This window comes from Camellia sinensis, chromosome 7, assembly GCF_055761805.1.
Source record: "Camellia sinensis isolate YWXY chromosome 7, ASM5576180v1, whole genome shotgun sequence".
In the NCBI taxonomy this organism is placed as follows: domain Eukaryota; kingdom Viridiplantae; phylum Streptophyta; class Magnoliopsida; order Ericales; family Theaceae; genus Camellia; species Camellia sinensis.
Window position 1 is genome coordinate 15649593 of NC_138967.1, and position 15971 is coordinate 15665563.

General features: G+C 34.1%; 1 protein-coding gene across 1 annotated transcript; it reads left to right on the top strand.

Annotated features, from left to right (window-relative positions):
• Window positions 1-8236: 8236 nt before the first annotated feature.
• Window positions 8237-13996, top strand: LOC114316887 (uncharacterized). Its single transcript, XM_028263577.2, has 11 exons — window positions 8237-8571; window positions 8829-8876; window positions 9131-9310; window positions 9417-9483; window positions 10000-10064; window positions 11346-11424; window positions 11987-12105; window positions 12219-12298; window positions 13113-13182; window positions 13407-13484; window positions 13574-13996. Exons 1-11 carry the CDS (start codon window positions 8323-8325, stop codon window positions 13658-13660), a joined length of 1122 nt encoding a protein of 373 aa, XP_028119378.2. The 5' UTR covers window positions 8237-8322; the 3' UTR covers window positions 13661-13996.
• The last annotated feature ends 1975 nt before the right edge of the window (window positions 13997-15971 follow it).

Consider the following 15971-nt stretch of genomic DNA (forward strand, 5'->3'; position numbering starts at 1 on the left):
CAATTGGCCAAAAAATTTATTTTCTTTAGGCCAGTGGAGATGGATTTTACTTGATTGTTTTCTGTTTGGATAATGAACTATGTTTTGTAGTGATTTTTTTAAAATAATAATTTTGTAAAAAGATTTTATGAAAAAAAAATTATTGTATATAGATTGAGTATAAAGTAGTTTTCCAATATGATGAAAAATTAAATTCTCATTTTCATGAGAACACTGAGTTCTAGTTTTTCCAATATGACCGAAAATTTTAGTGACACTCTTTCAATATGCTGAAATACTATTAGAAAAATTCTAAATTCTTTGAGAATCTAAGCCTGCGGTTGGTTGTGTTTTGTAATTATGATTTGAGAGTATGGGTTGTATTTTGAGTGTGTGGGATTTGGAATTATGATTTGAGTGTATAAAATTTGTTTGGTAAAGAGTTTTGAAAATAGTTTTGAAAAGAGTTTTGATTTGAGTGGGGAATTGTTGACGTGACATTTGATATTTGATATAAAAATTCACAATTCACAACTCATAACTAAACATACAACTAAAAATTATTTTAAAGCACATAAAAAATTTTAAAAATTTCAAATAATGTTTTTTTCGATTATATAAAAATTAACATATTAATTGCAAAAAAAAAAAAAAATACTATTCCGGTCAACTGGCCGGACGTCCCATCAGACAAAATTTTCAAATTTTTTTTTTGAAAAGCGCGGCTGAGACAGAGCTTTTCGCAGAGCTTTCATGGAATTATGGTGGAGTTATAAAATTATGATAGAGAACTTAGAGACAAAGAAGAAAGCAAAAAGATGGAGAGAAGTTGAAGGGAATTTACATGCTCCATTATGTTGGCATAAAAGCCAATTTATAGACTTACAAGAAGATAATACAAACAAAATAGAACTTATTGCATATCTAACTTATATCTAACATATCTAACTTTGTAAGACTTTTTGTCTTAAAAGTTGCCAATTTTTTTAACTAGTTAGGCAAGCCTAGTCGTAGGCTTTTTGAAAAATCTATCTAAAAGTAAATACAAAGAGACAAAAATAAATACAAAATGACTACAATTATTTGCTCTTTGTTACAGTTTTTACAATTATATACACTGATACACACTGTCTACCCTCCCCGGTTTTCAGAGAGATAGACTGTTGTAGATAAGCCTTTGCTGAGCTGATTTGTCGTGTAGCGTCGGCTGAAAGGATGTGGCTGATCACTTTCCGTCAAATAATGCAGGTTGCTCCACGTGTCCTGGATAAGGTTGGGGTCGATCAGGAGACAGCTGCATGTGATAGTGGGGTCCACTATGCTTCCATCCTGTTGATGAGATTGTGATATTCTTTATCAGTCTCTGATGGAGGGGAATCCAGATCTTGGCTGTATTGCTCATTCCGGAAATGTTCTACATCATCCGCGGTCATGGCTAGTTCCAACGGAAGATCCAGACTATGATCATATTTATTATTAACATTATTTTTTGTATTTCCAAAGCATATTATATCGTCAGAATTAATTGCCATTTTAGATTGTTGTTGGTACCTAAGACTCTCCTAGTATATTATCTGGTGCCTAAAACCTCTCTTTTATGATCTTAAAGACTTAATTATGGCTAATAGTTAAAGATCTTAATGAGTATATGGGCTTTGACATACACTAAGCATATAGGTTTTACAACAACTATAAATGAAACAAATAATTATGAAAATATAAAATACAAAAGATACACAAAAAACTCTGGTGTAGAAAATTAGTTTGAAAACATAAACAAACAGATCCAAGAGTTTAGGAAAAATTTTAATTTTATGAAAATTTTGAGTGACAGTTTTTCAATATGACGAAGAAGGGTTATTTAATCTAATCTCTTTTCAACTTTTGGTAATGAATATAGTCTACAATATATTTTTTGTAGCCTAACGTCCTTCTCCTATTCATCTTCTCTATCCTCAGCTTTCAATAAAACGATACAAATACATATATATTCTGGGGATATATTTTTCTGAGTACCAACACGTGGCTAAGGTGACGCCGACGTTTCAGCCGAGATGCCACGTGTCCTGGTCGTTATGCCGAGGTCATCTCGGTTAGGCTGAGGTTATCTTCGAAGATATCGGAATCCGAGATAAGCGGATAAGGGATAAAGGACAGGAGTCCTAGAATAAAGAGGAGACTTAGCCAAGATAAGGATAAAACTCTTAGGGAGTTTATCTTTATCTCTTAAGGAGTCCAAAGTAAGTATTGAACATGAATCCATAGAAGTCAGGCTTCTATTGGGATTAGGATTGAGGTAACAATAAAAGAGAGGCACCCCCATGGGTCTAAGGAACGTAATTTATATTCTGTCTAGTGAGTTAAGCACTATTGATTATCTTTGAGAGATATACTGACTTGATCGTCGGAGTGCCCCCAGGTGGACGAACCACCGTCGGAATCTTCTCTTTCTTTTACAGGTTAGCCAGGTGTCATCCATTCTGCCAGTGTTCTCCAGCTGAATACTAAATTGGGCAGTGTGATCGGAAAATCATCCACACACACACACACACACATATATATATATATATAGAGAGAGAAAGAGAGTGAGACCATGGAAGCGTTGTGATAGTAGCGGCAGAAGAAGATTTGATTCCAATATAGGGTGCAAAGTTTGCATTGTCTCTAATAATACTCGCATCTATCAAACAAAAAAAAACCAAATAATAAATCAAAAGTAGATAGAAGATTTTTAGACAAACTTCACTTTACACTCCTGTGATTTGGGGCGAGTGCGAATTACCCCATGATATTTGGAAATCACCACATAACCCTCATGTAGTTTGTGAACTAAAACGCACCGTTCACTTTTTCATCTAAATTAATTGACTGTGTAGTTCAAACGACCATAAAGAGAGTAAGCTACATTTTAAGACCAAAATATCCCTTGGACATCTTTAAATTTGCAAAGGTATGCCATCATTCTCTCTCTACTATTTCTCTTTATATTTCTTAACTCCAACCCATTATACCACACCAACTTCCTCTCCCCTCACCAATCTTCCCTCTCTTTATATTTCTCCCTCTCTTTATATTTCTCTTCCATTCACATGGCTATACCCACGTCCTTCTCTACAAGTCCATGCCATTTCAAGTTAATAAGAAAAACAATAAAGCTTGGAAGAAAAATGTTAAGTTTGCATCAATCAAAATTTTTTGAAGCTACAAATTAATATCCACTTACCAACGTAGAAGGGACCTAGAAACTGTATATATTTACATTATATATGCATATATGATTGAAATTTGGGTTGTTGAGCGGTGATGGAAGAGATAAAGAGCCTTTTAGGATGAAAAAGTATATATTCACAAGCATTTTATTTTTTTTTTAGGAATAGCTACTGTGAATGATTTGTGCCAATATAATGGATAGCTATTGTGAATGATTTTAGGAATTTAGTATTTAGATTTTAAATTAATTTGTAGAATATTGAATGATTGGATAATATATATGCATTTACAAGTTATATATATATATATATATATGCATTTACTGTTGATGGTGAAAATGAGTGACTGGTTTTTTGGTGTAGAGATGTGTGTGCCGCTTGGATTTCTTGTACAAGTTGAAATGAAGTTTGTTAGAGTTGGTAGCACGGAAGGAAGAAGAAAGAAAATAGGTGTGTGTGTGTGTACATATATATATATATATATATATATGAATGTATATATGTATATTTGCAAATTTAATTTAAAAGAGAGAAGAGGAAGAAGACGGGGGCAGAAATGTAAATTTACATGTTTTATTAACAGAAGTTAGTGTGCGTTTCAGTCCACAAATTATATGAGGGCTATGTGGTGATTTCCAAATGTCATGGGGTAATCCGCACCCAGCCAAAACCACAAGGGAGTAAAGTGAAGTTTGCCTAAGATTTTATGTTTCAGTTTGAAGATTCTCTCTGAATCGAAATTTTTCTTAAAAAATGTTAAGAGATCCCAACTATTATGAAAATATTATATATCCTTTATCTTATAAAATCTTAATATCAGAGATTTTAAAAAAAATTCTCCAACGGAGAACTTTAGAAAAAATGACTAAATTACACTTTGCATCGCTACACTTTACGTAAAAACCTACTTTGATGTGTACAGACTAAAATGGAATTTTGTGTAAAGTACAGGAGTGCATAGTGTAATTTATCCTCGTTCTCTCTCTCTCTCTCTCCCCTAATAAAAAATTAAAAAAAACTATTTTAATCTTTTTCATTTTATTTCATAATATATATAATTTTTAATATAAAAATTTAATTTTATTAAATTAAAATATCATTGAAAATATACCTTTAAAAGAGACTAATATTAAATATATTTAATAAAAAATTAAAATAAATAAAAGGGGAAAGCACCATTAAATCCCTAATTTGGGAATGTTAACCCATTTAGTCCAGACGTTTTTTTGTTGGACTAATAATTCCTATTTTATATAACGATTCTGGTATTCCCTATACTGTTCTGTTGCATTCCAGACTCGGTTCCGTGGAGTTGGTAGTTGTGTCTATCTTGTTGTCGTCCTTTAATTCCATTTGTTTGAGTTTTAGGATGTGTTGGGCTTGGTTGTTACAGGTTGGTAGAGCTTTAGCTCCCATTGCTGTTGCCCAGTTTTTGAGTGGTCTGCTCGAGCGGGTCATTTTACGCTCGAGCGGGGTTTACACCCTTCCAGCATTCCGAGTCCCTGCAAAACTTCTGCAGGTGTGTTTTCTACGCTCGAGCGGGTTGCGCTCGAGCGGGTAGTACCTCGTTGGTGAAAGTTCTGGGAGATGAAAATCTACGCTCGAGCGGACTGGTCTTTCGCGCTTGAGCGGGTGTGTTTTGTCTTTGTGTCTTGGCGCTCGAGCGGGAACTCTTGCGCTCGAGCGGAATCAGTTTTCTGTTCTTGACGCTCGAGCGTCCTATTATCCGCTCGAGTGGGAGTGTCGTATATCAGTTAGCAGCTGGGTGTTTTAAAATCACTTTTTACATTCTCTCTCTCTCTCTCTAACTTTCTAAAAACATTTTTGAGAGCTCCTCTTTCTAGGATCTCCTTTCTCTCTAGGGTTTGATTTGGTTAGAGTGTCTCCCTATCCTCTAGCCTTTGTAAAAAGTGTGTTAATTGTCAAGGGCTTCGTTTTGATCCGAGAATCGTGGTGTTTGGAGCACTTTCACTTTCTTCTCCTTCTCCGTTAGAGCTCTAACTTTGAGGTATGGATACCCTACTCCTCTTTATGAGCTTTGTCTTTGAATTTTAGTATTTTGATATGTTGGGGGTTGTTGGGTAATTTTGAGAAAGTTTGGTTCTTTGTGTAATTTTACAAAAGATGGGGTTTTATTTATAATTAAACCTATATGCATGTTTGGCATAGAGAAATGATATAGATGATGAACTATGGATAAAAGTGGAACCTTGGGGTTGTTATGTTAATTATGGGAAAATGCCCTAATTAGTTGGATAAATTAATTTGTATAATTAATTTTGAGAAATGAAGAATTAAATTGAGAGTATTCAAATTGAAAAGATTATGGGATTAACGGGTGTAGTTGGATTCATTTAATCGCCCACCCATGTTGAATGTTGATAATATATCCATTTGGTGCATTTATTTCCTGTTTAGAAATAATTGTTTTGGGCTATCGGTGGAGGATAGCCTTGATTGTTGTAGACAATGCATGATGATTAGGCAAACTAAAACTAATCAATTGAGTATGCTATCGAATATAGCGATTGGAATAATACATCGACTTTATGTATTGATTGTTTATGTATATGATCTATGTTTATATACATTGTGTGTGTGGAAGGAGATAGGAGATGTACTCCACGGTTTAAGGGAAGATAGGGGATGGACTTCTAAGCCGAGTTGTGTGTGACATTGATACAGCACTACAATGTGTATCAAGTGTTGATTATGGAAGTGTTTAGATTGATTTGATATAGCATTAAAATGTATATCGTTATCAATTGTGAAGTATAGAAGTGGTTCTATGTCATGTTGATACAACACCACAATGTGTATCGTTCGTATAGTATGGGAGTGGCTTATGTGTTATTGATACAACATCAAAATGTGTATCCACCATGAATTTCGAAAGTATTTTTTAAGATGAGTCTTATTTTCATCAAGTTATGTGGCTAAGTTTTGTGCCTTGTTTTCAAACCCAAGGGTGAAAAAGAAATGAGAAACGAAATGTAACATGAACTTAAATGTCATGAAACTGGATTGTGATATAAGTGAGTGTATCGATGTTAACCATGTATCAACTGCTAATCTTTTAGTCATTGTTCATAGCTAGTTTGGCGTATTTCTGCTGGGCTGTGGCTCACCCTTTATGGGACATCATTTTCAGGTACAAGTAGCATGCCACCTCCAAGGACATAGCTTGAGAGGCTAGAGGCAGACAGACTCCTTTTGTTGTTTGCTTTCTTTTAATGTATTACATGTAAATTCAAGCCAAGGGTTTAATATGTAATGAGTTAGTACTCTTCTTTTTGTAACCAAGTGTTAACTTGGAAAGCTATAAGCCCGTAGGGCATTTGCTTTTGTTGTTAACATGTAATACTTTTGTAAGAACTACTTTGATTAATGGAAAGATGGTTGGTTTCTTTTATATCAATGCATGTCTAAAGTGGTGGGTCCCATGTATTATTTTGAGGGCGTTACATTTTATGTATAAAGACATTAGTATCCATTTTTTTACGCATTTGGGTCAGTAATTGAGAGGGTAATTTTGGATCGGTGTTTATGTGTAATTTACCGAATTATCCAAGAAGCTTACTATAGGCCTTTTTAGATTTCCCTCATTTCCGGACATCAGCAACATCAACTACATTACAAACATCAAACATTAAAACAACATCGCCATCATCAAACATCAAACGTTGTGAACATCAAACAGTATCAACCATCAAGCTTACTATACATTTTGGGTTGGTGTTTATATGATCAACGTAGTGAACATCAAACATCATCAAACATCAAACATCATCAACATCACTACATCTTCAACATTGTGAAACATCGAAACATCATCGCTATCATCAAGCTTCATCGCCATCATCAACAACATCATTATCATCAAACATCATCAAGCATCATCAAACATCAGCAAACGTTGTAGACGATTGAGAACCACGAACGCAGAGAGGTCAATGGTGGCGAAGCAACGGATTTGACGATCTCACGGCGGTGGTACTGGAACGGTGTGGATCAGCCTTTTCCCAACAAACGTTGCAGACGATTACGAACCACGAAGGCAGAGAGGTCAGCGGTGACGAAGTGACGGATCTCATGATCTCATGGCGGTGGTACTGGATCGGTGTGGATCGGAGGAGGATCTAGACAGAGAGAAAGTAGAGAGAGATCTGTGTGGAGGCTCTCAGACAACGGCGAGGCCGTCGGCTCTGCTGATGGGACTTAAGGAAGGACGGTGGGCCCGCTGCAGAGCCGGTGGAGGAGCTAGAGAGAGATGTGGGAGGGTTTTTAAAGAGAGAGATGAGAAGAGACAGTAAGGATGATCTGATGATGTTCACAAGTTGATGATGTGTGATGATGTAGTTGATGTTTGATGATGTTGTTGCAAAATGAAATCAATATGGGTAAAAATGTAAACTCTATATACAATATATCGAAAACATATGCCATACCAAAAATAAAAAGGACTAAATGGTTTAAGAAAAAACACTTAGGACTAATTAGAGCAACATTTATTAAAATGGGATTTATGAGTAATTTTTCCTATTTTCTTATCAAAAGTTTTTATTTAACAAAATTAACAGAAAAATAAAATTTCTAACTACTCTTATATATGTAACAATAAGATTACCAAAATTATTAAAACATATTTTTAACATTATTAAAATCTATAAATTGACTTAGGATATGTTTGATTAGCAGGATTATAGCCTATAATTGAGATTGTTATAGAGTCACACTCCCATGTGTTAACTGCAACTTTTATTAATTGAATTACATTTATAGCGAACATTCAATCCAATAAAATTGACGAATTTTTAATATTAAGAGAATAAAAATTATAATTTCAAAAAAATAAAGAATATATAATGAACGGTTATCTCACTAATTTAATTAAACAAGTAATCATATACTAATTCATATAATTTAATCCTTGAACTATAAATTCTGTTAATTAAACAAGATTTTAATTATTTATTAATAGAATAGATAATTTATTATGCTATTAAAAAATTTTAAAAATAAAAAGTAATTTCACAATTATATACGATAGTTTGTATTTTACGTAAATCTCTTAATATCAAAATCACGTATTTTTACATGACAAACACACCCTAAACTAAACTTGTAGGTCGAAATGGCGAAGCAGAAGAAGAGAGACGAGTCAGAAGCAGTACAATCACGCAATGAAGAAGACGATTCAGAGCTCGTCAATGGCGATTCTCTTGAGACGAAGAAGAAGAAGAAGAAGAAGAAGAGGAAGAAAGAGAAAAACAAGAGACAGAATGAGCAAAACGACGTCGAACCAAATGAGATACCCACGGTCAGCATCGCTGTGCCCGGTTCCATCATCGACAATGCTCAGTCTCTCGAACTTGCCACCCGGGTAATCCCTTGCCGTTTCTTTTTCTGTTTGGTTGCCGAGAAAAAATTGAAGAGGGTTAGGGGAATTTAAATTTGTAGCTCAAATGTTTGATAATTTTCCTCAATGAAAATCTCTGATCAAATGGGCCGAATACTAGTATGGCTGAGTTGAGCTGATTTTTTTTTTTTTTTCCTTCTTCATAACATTCAATTTTAAGTTGGCATCTAAACGGAGGGTTGAATTGATATTTTCTCATTTTCATTTGTTTCTTTCTTCAGTTGGCTGGTCAAATTGCACGTGCCGCAACCATTTTCCGAATAGATGAGGTAAACTAGTGTGTACTATTATTTTTATTGATTTAATGCACTTCTTGCTATCAAAGAGATTATGATTGATCAAGATGGTATTTTGTGATGAATTCTAGTTTGAATTTGAGAAATGGGTTTTGTCTAATTAGTGATTTTTGGGTGCGAGGGATTAGATTTTTTTGTTAATTAGTAGTTAACTTGTTGAGTGTCCAGCATAAGATTCATAACTACCTATTGAAAAGAAAAAGTAAAATTTTTCCTATTTTAAGTAGGTGGTGGTATTTGACAACAATAGTAGTTCAACGAATGATTCAAGGGTTACCGCTACGGCTGACAATTCGGATGAGAATGAAAGCGGTGCAGCTTTTCTTATAAGGATCTTGCGGTACCTTGAGACACCACAGTATCTAAGAAAGTGCCTCTTCCCAAAACATAACAACTTGCGTTTTGTGGTACCAATCTAATTTGTAACTGTTTTATTGGATGTGGCCAATAGTGCATTTTCTTTTGTTTTGTTGAAATTCATGAAAACCTAGATAATATCTTGGATTTTTGTAGGGTCTTTTGCCCCCACTTGATGCTCCACATCATTTGCGCAAGCATGAATGGGCTTCATATCGTGAAGGTAAATTTTCCTATGATATTCTCTGTTCTTGTACATTGCAATAGTCACATGAGACTTGATGTACCAATGCCTGCCCTTATTGCATAGCCATTGAAATTTGAAGGTTAAAAATTTCCTCTCTCTTGATAGTAACTGGTACCTTTTGTTATCCTCATGGAATCTTGATTTTAGAAACTATTGATGTCTTCTAAATAGTTGAGATGCCATTAATATTGTTAGTCAGACTTAGAGCAATTACAAATAGATTTGATAAGGACTAAATTGGATATGATGAGTACAAAAGATAGTGCCAGAGCAACTATTGGTGTAGGGCTTAATTGATGAGAATGTACTGAAGTGCCATGTGCAGTGGTTTTTAGTGAGGCGAACGGAAAAAATAAAAACAATCATGTTGTATGGATGTTTGGATTGTTGCCCTTTAAAGAGTTAGTTATATATTTCACAAACTTAATGAAATGATTGGATTGTTGTTCTTGACCATTGACTCACTGTTGATATCATGTTATCATTTTGTAGGTATCACAAAAAAGGAACGGCATCCAAACTCTGCAGGAACACTTGTTGATGTGGGCCTCAGTAAAGTATGGTCATATTATATTATATCTCAGTTTTCTTTTATATATATATTCATTTAGTTGCTTGTAGTAGTTGATAGCTTTCACTTTTCTGATATGGATTAGGTACATTTTCTATAGCTCAAGCTAAGTATAGGAAGGTTGTACCATGCCTATATATAGTTATGGAATTATAAGATTTACCATCTGTTACTTAAGAAAGCATAAGAATCTAGATGTCTGATGTTCAGTCTCTCCAAATAAGAAAGCATAAGAATGTAGTAGTTGACTCAAGTCTCTCCAAATAATTATGCAACAGCATGTGCTCCGCAAGCCCCTCGCTTGATCTGTGATAACTGTTTTCGATTACTTATACCCAGTTTCCGTATGGTCTGGATGTGAGAAGTTATCTGAAGTATAATTCTCCAGTTGTTTCAAATGATTGCGAACTGTGTGTGTGATGATGGTTATATTGTTTGATTTGTTATATTTCATTCTTGTTTTTGGGAAGTGGAACTGTCCTCTGGTTCCCTCTCTCTCTCTCTCTCTCTCTCTTTGTGTGTGTGTGTGTACATATTTAAATGTGTGTGTATGCGTGTGTGGTAATTCAGTGTTATTTTTGTTAGGTGTTTGATAGGTTAACATACAGTATTCTCTGTCCGTTGAGCAATAGATGGACACATGACATATAATTAGGCTCTTGTTATTATATTGATTCTCCCAGATCAACTACTGTCTTTGCTTCTTCACTGTGTCTGTAAGCATATGTGGAAGTCAATTCGTGCACATGCAGCATTCTCTGTTCACCACATCATTGAGGATCGCATGGCATGTATTTACACTGTACTATGGGTGAGGAAGCCCGAACTTGACCAGCCCACTGACCAATATCAATCACACAAATCGACAGTGATGGGAAATCCAGAATAGGCTCTACATTTGTTGCCGTTTTTTTTTTTTTACCCTTTTATAATTATCCTTTCCCACTGAATTGCTAACTACGTAGGTGGTGGCATTTGAACACGGACAAACTGTAATGATTGTGGCTTATAGATTGGAATAGTCTTTTCTTCTATACACCTTTATCATTTATTCCTATGCTGATTTTTTATTTATTTCAACTTAGACCAAATTGAATAATATGCTATCATCAGTAAATTAGGGTGAAATTCATATATATACATATATGTATATTTTCCTTCTTGTCATTGTAGATGTAGAATCTTTACTTTTATGTTTTTCAGCAAGTGACAGTTCACATCATAAGCTCGATTTGGGTAAATATTGGTTGAATGTCATATTGTGCAGAATGTTTTGATTGAGGAAGTACTTGAACCTGGAGTAAGAGTTACTGTTGCTATGGGAACCAATCGCAATTTGGATGCAGGTAATGATTTTATTTTTCTTTTATTTATTTATTTATTTTTGTGCTGAGAGAGATAGGACTTAGCAAGACAAATGAATGGGATTTCATCGCAAGAGTTTTCCCTCACTTCATTTATAACCTACGTTAATATTCATGATTTAATTTTAACATTTTTGAGCTTTTCATGTACTTGGATTTCAGTTTCATATTTTGCACCTCTCTATATATTTTTTCCCATGTAAAAAATCATACGTCAGTTAGGTTACTAGGTTGTCTTTGGGATTGTCTGACACCCCTTTGTTTGTCCCATATTGCATCTATTTCATTCTTTCCCGCTTGAGCAATCCTTGCCAAATGACTTTTGGTCACAAGGAAACAGGTTCAACTCAAAGTTGTATGATACATGGTAGCTGCTTTGTTTAGTTGAATCCTTTCTTTTAAGCCTGATTATTCATAATTTATTGTTGTTAAATTTTGAAGTTTGGTTTAGTTGTACACTTGTGATTATTGATCATGCATGCAATTTAATTTTTCATTTGAATAACAAAATCGTGTACTACTCATGAAGTTTAGTATTTCCTAGATCTACCACGCCAGGTTGTCTCATCTTCCAAGCCTAGGGAAGAGGTGGGAACGTATTGGGGTTATAAAGTGCGATATGCTTCCACTACCAGTTCTGTTTTCAAGGACAGCCCTTATATGGTATATATACTATTCCCATGAAATAATGTTCTTTTTGAAAAACAATACATGTTTCTTTTCCTAAAGTTTAGGCAGGAGTTTCTTCAATCAAATTGCAATACTTCATTTTACAGGGTGGTTATGATTATCTGATTGGTACCTCAGAGCATGGTCAGTTTGTGAAGTCTTCAGAACTTACACTACCTTCTTTCAGGTATGGCTTTGTATCATTTATTAATGGTGACTATAGGTTCCTCTGTGGTCTCAAGTGACCAGGGCAGCTCCTTGTTCTCTGTTATCTGACATTCGTTTTTTGTCTTTTAAAACCATTGCCTTGCAATAGTTTTGTTTCAACACAGTAGTTGATTAATTGATTTTCGTATATGCAAATTTTAGTCACCCCTCCCTCATCCCTCCTCCCTCCAGATGTAGGACAGCCTCCAAAAGAAAATAATGTAAAAGAAAAGAAAAGCCACACCCAAATGTCAATATCAATATTCTCAATTCAATATTCAAGTCTGAAAAAGCCTAATACATAACAGCTTATTTATAATTAGAAGGTATCAAAATAAAACAATATAATAATTAAATCCTACATTTTCTATTATTGGTATGATTTTTCAAAATCCAACTTTCCAAACTTCTGAAAATCTGTCCTCAGAGGGCTGAACCTGAAGAAACAAAGGAAGGATAAAACAAAAACTGCACAACCAGGTATCACAGTGTCTGACAAAATAAAAGCAAAGAACTAGAGATATTAACCTTTGATCTACGAATAGGTTTTTGATGGTCAGATGGACAATATTGGAGAATTGAGAAAGAGAGATTGTTGGGCCAATATCCCCTCAAAACTGTCATGCCTTCTGAACTGTTCTAGTTACCTAATGTGTGATGCTTTCCTGGATCATGATTCTTGTGCATCTTTCAACCTCTAATTAACTTGTAATGTCTGAAGTGAAATAATTTTGTGTATGCATCATGATCTCGATAAAGCTAAATCTTTGTTGATATGATCTCATGGTCTGTAGGCACCTATTGATTGCTTTTGGTGGACTTGCTGGGTTGGAAGAGAGCATAGAAGAAGACAAAAACTTAAAGGTATTCGTATGGTAGGATTTTGTTACACTTTTAATTAAGTAAAGGCATCTTAATTGTGAAAATGAGTTAAGCTATCCTAGCTTGCATGACTCCCTCCGGAACAACTTCAAAGTTCCGGAGGTTTACTGACGTGTTGACTTGAACTAACTAGTTAAGCCAAAAACTTGACCAAAAAGGAGTGAAAACCACTTCTTTTTCTTTCATTTATTTATTTTGTTTACCAGGGTAAAAATGCACATGGGGTATTTGATGCATACTTGAACACGTGTCCTCATCAAGGAAGTAGAACAATTCGAACTGAGGTGCACTATTGTTGATCTCAGTTGTCAATTTGCCATGAACCAACTTGTTTATCAGTCTGTGTTTACAATATTGATTTTTTGGCAAACAGGAAGCTATCTTTATATCGCTTCAGTACTTTCAAGAACCAATCAACCGTGCTTTGCAGAGATTCGAGCATCAAAATTATTCAGCTTGAAATCATCAAAGAGCGACATCATTGAGAACTTCACAACCATGGACTACTCTCAACAGCTTGATTCAAGGCCGAGCCTGCAAGGTAGTTTCTGACACTAGGAAGAGATGGTGGGGTGTTATACAACCGGACCGCATTAGGTGTTGGGTTGGTTGGTTGACTCACGGTTGGAATTGACCCTTAGCCTGTGAATTTTAGGTTTGTTGTAACAGAATCTTTGTTTCAAAAAAGTCAAATCAATTAACAGTTTTGATTTTATTCACTTTTTTTTTTCTTTGTATTTAAAATTGAAGTTATCTAAGTTAATAATTAAAAACTCTGATTTAATTTTTTTGTTTATATTTAAAATTGAAGATAACAAAGTCTAAGATTAAAGTTACCGATAGGTATGTTGTTATCCATTTGAATGGATTGAACCTTCATTATGTCATCCATTATGTGAATGTTACAAAAGGCAGTTATGAATTTTACTTATTGATAAAAAAATAATAATAATAATTTGCTTATTGCATTTTTGCAAAATGTTTCAATTTATGGAGGAATGATATACAAGCCTCCCAAGTGCCAATTTGCATCCTTTAGATAAATTAATTGTTAACTTTCAAGTTGAGAATCTCATTGGCAAAAGCATGCAAGGAATATGGAGGAGAAGAATATTGGCAAGAACATGATGGCCTTGTTTACTCTTGCGAGAGAATTTTTGGGGAAAAAATTTTGGTTGAAAATTTTTGGAAAAAAAAGAGAGGAGAAATATCAAATTGGTGGAGATTTGAAAACATAATTACAAATAAGTGAGAAACTTTATAAATATTAATAATAAAAATTCTAAAGTTTTTCATGAATATATAATTTTTTTGTACTGACATAATTGGGGAGCAATTATCTCAGAAAAAAAAAAAAAAAAAAATCTAGAAACACTTTTTTCTATGTTACACATTAATCAGTCACTTTTATTTTCTCTTCTTTCATTTTCACACATCCTACATATCAATTAATTACTTTTTCTTTTACACTCATCTATTCAATTACCAAAAAAAAAAAAAAATCTCAAATTTTAAAACTCCAAAACTATTTTTAAGACATATAACCAAATAAATTTTCATATTTTGTAAATTCTTTTTTAAAAAATATTTTTTAAAATTGTTTCACAAATATAAACTAAACATGTTCGATGTGTTTGAGACTATTTTTTAAATTATGTATGTTTACATTTTTGTCTTCCTTTTATTGACATAATACTAATAATAATTTCAGGGAGAGAGTATTGTTAATAAACCATAATTTTTATTTATTTATTTATTTTACCAAATTTAAGGGAGGAGAAGAGAAATTGCATTCACAGCAATAAGGTTGGAAGAGGGGTGTAAAATTTGGCCTAACCCACCTCGGCTCGGCTCATGTCGGGTCTTGTGAGTTCCCTTCAAAATTCAGGCCGAGCCACGGACCAAAAAATTAGGCCCAAAGGGTATTCGGGCCTTGGGCGGGCTGGTGGGCCGAGTCTGGGCTCAAGCTTGGGCAGGCCTGAACATTTTTTTAAAATTATTTTTTCTACCAAAATTTTAATATTTTCCACTAAAAAAAACACTGGGCCTTTGGCCTGGCCTTGAATGGGCCTTAAGCGGACCGATGGATTGAGTTTCAAAATAATGGCCCTGGCCTAGAGCCTCGGACTGGGTTCGAACCCGGGCCCCAACAGGCCTAAACGGGTTTGGCCCACCCTAGGCTGTAGACTGTTTTTACACTCTTAGCTGGAAACGTGAAGGGAGCACCTCAACTACCATGTCAACTCTGTCGTCTTACCTAAGTCTTAATTATGGACAAATTACATATACCTCCCTCGAGGTTTATCTAAATTACAGATACCCTCTTGAGGTTTATATTATCATAACAAATTGTCCCAAAGGTTTATATTTTCATAACAATTGCCCCCTAATTTGTTATGCAAATAGTACCTTCAGGGGGTATCTGTAATTTCTCAAACCTCAGAAAAATATCTGTAATTTTGCTAAACCTCGAGGGGTATATGTAATTTACCTGTTAATTATTCACATTCAACTCAGTTACTTCCTCTAAAAAAATAACTAATTTTTTAGAATTATTGAATGAATAAATTATGAGGACAATTAATGGAAAATTCTAATAAGCACATTATTAAAATGGGTGTATTATGTATATCTTTAGTTATCACTAATTTTCTTCTTTAGTTATGATTTATGAGATTTTTAATTATATCTCATGTTGTGTATAGTTATGATAAATTTTTTTTTTTTTATAACTATGACTCAAAAAATATGAAATTATGACATTTTATTTT